Raw genomic sequence first — 3,265 nt, 5'->3', positions numbered from 1 at the left:
ATGATTTTATTATATTTTTTTTCATGTTTAGATACGGTTTATCTACATAATAAAAGCAATTCCAAAAATTAGGAAACATCCCCATTACAAAAATGCAAATCTATCCTTTTTAGAATATTACTATAGAAAGGCCATATGCAGACGTGACCATATGTAACGAGTATGTTAGTAATGTAGTGAAATTTTAAGCCCGTATAATGCCTTTCCTTCTGCATAACTTTTCGGTGTTAAGAAAAATAAAAATGGTTTTTAGACATTTTTACCTGTAGTCGCCTCTGCGCTTGCGGTGTGATCTCCACCACTCGCGACCATCGCCTCGACTTCCTCTCGTACTGCCAGTGCTCGCTCAGTGCACATTGTTCATCGTCAGAATCGTTCTGTAAAATTATTAAATATTTCTTTAGAATTGTTATCTTGTCATCATCATCAACTTGCCTTTATCCCTTATGGAGGGCCGGCACAGTATGTGCTGCTCTTCCATACATCTCTATCAGCCGTCATATTTGAATCCACTCCTTTCTTAAGCATATCCTCTTTCACACAATCCATCCATACTTCCAGTTTTTCCAGACTGGCCTTTACAACTATGCCAAATTTCATCAAGATCCGTATTGGAGTTTAGGCTACAAACTCTTACAAACATACCATCCATACATCTAAACTTTCGCATTTATAACATTAGTAAGACTATATCCAATAATTTTTATTTGATACTTCAGAGCGATGTCCTTAAAATTTGAAAACAAATGATATAAAACGGCACTAAAATAAATATCCGATATTATTTTTTTTTGTTAAGATTTCAGCTTCATGCAACTGACTTTACGTATATGAAACCTATGAAATAAAAAAAAATCATAATATACAATACAAAACACGCATCACTTCTCCACTCGAGTGAAGCCTACAGGGAAATCAGAAGTAATGAAAACTGTGGAGTTGTTATTTGCCATTTGTACGCCCGCTGGAGTTTCATATGTAATTTAAGTGTTATTAAATCGCATTCATAAAAGTGTTTTAGAAATAATATTTATACGTGCTTTATTCTAAGAAAGAAATACGACATTACGGACAATAATGTTAACATTTGTAAAAACATTTATCTTAAATCTACAGGACTTACTCAAGTGATCGTATCGAACAAAAAACATGTTCCGTTTATCAAACTGAAGATAGCAAAATTTATGTTCACAAGTGTACTTTCAAAGGCCACAAATGTACAAGAGTACTTACGCATGAATTATATTAAAAGCAAATTATATGTTTCTAAACTACAAACTATAAAAAGACATATGATACGAGCACACTTTACCGCTCGACTGTACCTATAATGGGCAGTTAGTTGATAAAGTAACCATTTAATAAGTATATAAATTTGCAATGATGATACTTTACGCGTGCCAATTTGTTGCGATGACGAGTTAAAACTGGGTATTACAATGTCTTGCTTGATGTTTAAACTAATTCAATTGTACCATCGAAAACACAAGTGTTGGTAATAATTAATTGAAAATTGTCAAATCTATTAACAACCCTTTTCTTTCTATTGTAGATAATTTTTACGTAAATAACATCACTCTGCTGTTTGTCGAACTATTTCTAAGAAATAGCTACCAAGTTGAAACTCATAATTTCAAAGAAAAAGTAATGCCGAAGATCCTTTTACCCAAAATAAAGATAAGAACAGATTACGCGGTAGAACAAAGTGATAATACTAAAAGCTCGCCGTAACAATGCTACGGGATTACTAAAACTATGATCTGAATATCTGACGCCTTTAGTACACAACAGATAAAGCGTAACGAAGCGAGACCGAAACGAAGTTTGATATGATTCTAGGGTAAATAACTTCGCGCAACTAAGAAACTTATTCTGTGTTTTGTTTTCGTGTACAGTTTGAGAGTTCGCTTTCTCTCTCTCTCTCTCTCTCATCAGCTTACTGTATATCTCCACTGAGGGGCGCGCTGCCCACCCTAAGTTAGAGTGTGGCTAGGCCTTAGTCAACCACGCTGTCCTAGTGCGGGTTGGTTGACTTCACATATGTCGTTGTATTTCTTTCTTAGCTTCTCTTCTTCCGAGAGCTCGCTTTGCTTCTGGTTAATTTTGTTGATTGTGTGCTACAAGCTTTAAGGTATATCTCTAATAGACTACGACATTTCGTAACTTCCTAGGATAAGATACGATATCAAAAGACTACGTTTTCAATAGCCATAAATCATGCGGATTTACGATCTTCTTTTGTTTTTAAAGCTTGTATATTCAGTTACTAATGTTATTATTTTTGCTTGATCGACCAATAGGTTTCTTTCGATACCTGCTAGGAATATATCGTCTTTATTTAGAACGGGGTTTAAAAACAAGAAAGGAGATAATCTATTTCTTCTTCTAGAACATCTTCTACTTTTAATCCAAATTTAATCGAGATCCGTTCAATAGTTTAGGCTACAAACTCTAACAAACAGGCATCCAAACTTTCGCATGTATGATATTAGTAAGATATAATGGAAACACATAAAATACATTTAGAATCTTTCGAAATTGATATATATATATATATATTTGAAACAGTGTGATATATTTCATGTTTTTTTTTCATAAATAAGAATATGTTAACTCGTTAAGTTACACTATATGAAATAGATGTTTTGTCCTGTTTCTTGATTTAAAAAAAATGTAATAGTTATATAGCTTTAAAACACTAAGAAATGAAAGTAGGGTAACCATATCAACAAGTAGACAAAATATATGACCAACAGGCCGAGAATCTCTGCCCTTTCGTATTTATTATGTTTTAATTAAATTAATGAAACGGCAGGCAAGCTTTACTTTACGCTTCAATATTTGCTAAGGCTCTACAAAGTACAAACATACCCAAAGGGATTTAATTACAGACCGACTGACAGACCGAATCAAGTTGCCGGCCAAGTACTAAAGATTAAGTTATTCTATTTGGGTAACAAAGGGGAAGCGGACAATTCTGAAACCACATTGACTTCGAATCTCGTTTCATCAATGGGTATTTTTTTTATAAGAAAAGGGGGCAAACGAGCGTCGGGAACACAGAGGTGGTCAACGATGCCCATGGACATCCGCAACACCAGAGGAACTACAGATGCATTGCCAATGTATGTGATTACCTTATATATAAAAAGAAAATTTAAAGTTCAGACTAACAAAACAAAACCGACTTCCAAACAAAATACACTAAAAACAAAACAAAATGCACTAAAAACAAAACAAAATATTCTCAAAAAAACAGTACACT

At 33.7% G+C, this 3,265-nt stretch overlaps 1 protein-coding gene across 4 annotated transcripts in view; it reads right to left on the bottom strand.

Annotated features, from left to right (window-relative positions):
* Positions 1-3,265, bottom strand: part of LOC106104226 (rho GTPase-activating protein 7) — a 200,433-nt gene that overhangs the window by 15,334 nt on the left and 181,834 nt on the right. For all 4 annotated transcript variants that reach the window (XM_013284197.1, XM_013284199.1, XM_013284200.1 and 1 more), the window contains one exon: positions 264-377. In XM_013284197.1, the coding sequence (XP_013139651.1) occupies positions 264-377 (114 nt within the window). The remainder of the gene's footprint in view (positions 1-263; positions 378-3,265) is intronic.

This window comes from Papilio polytes, unplaced genomic scaffold (genome assembly GCF_000836215.1).
Source record: "Papilio polytes unplaced genomic scaffold, Ppol_1.0 DF823691.1, whole genome shotgun sequence".
Taxonomy (NCBI): Eukaryota; Metazoa; Arthropoda; class Insecta; order Lepidoptera; family Papilionidae; genus Papilio; species Papilio polytes.
Note: the sequence above shows the minus strand (reverse complement) of the source record. Positions and strands in the feature narration are given on the sequence as shown.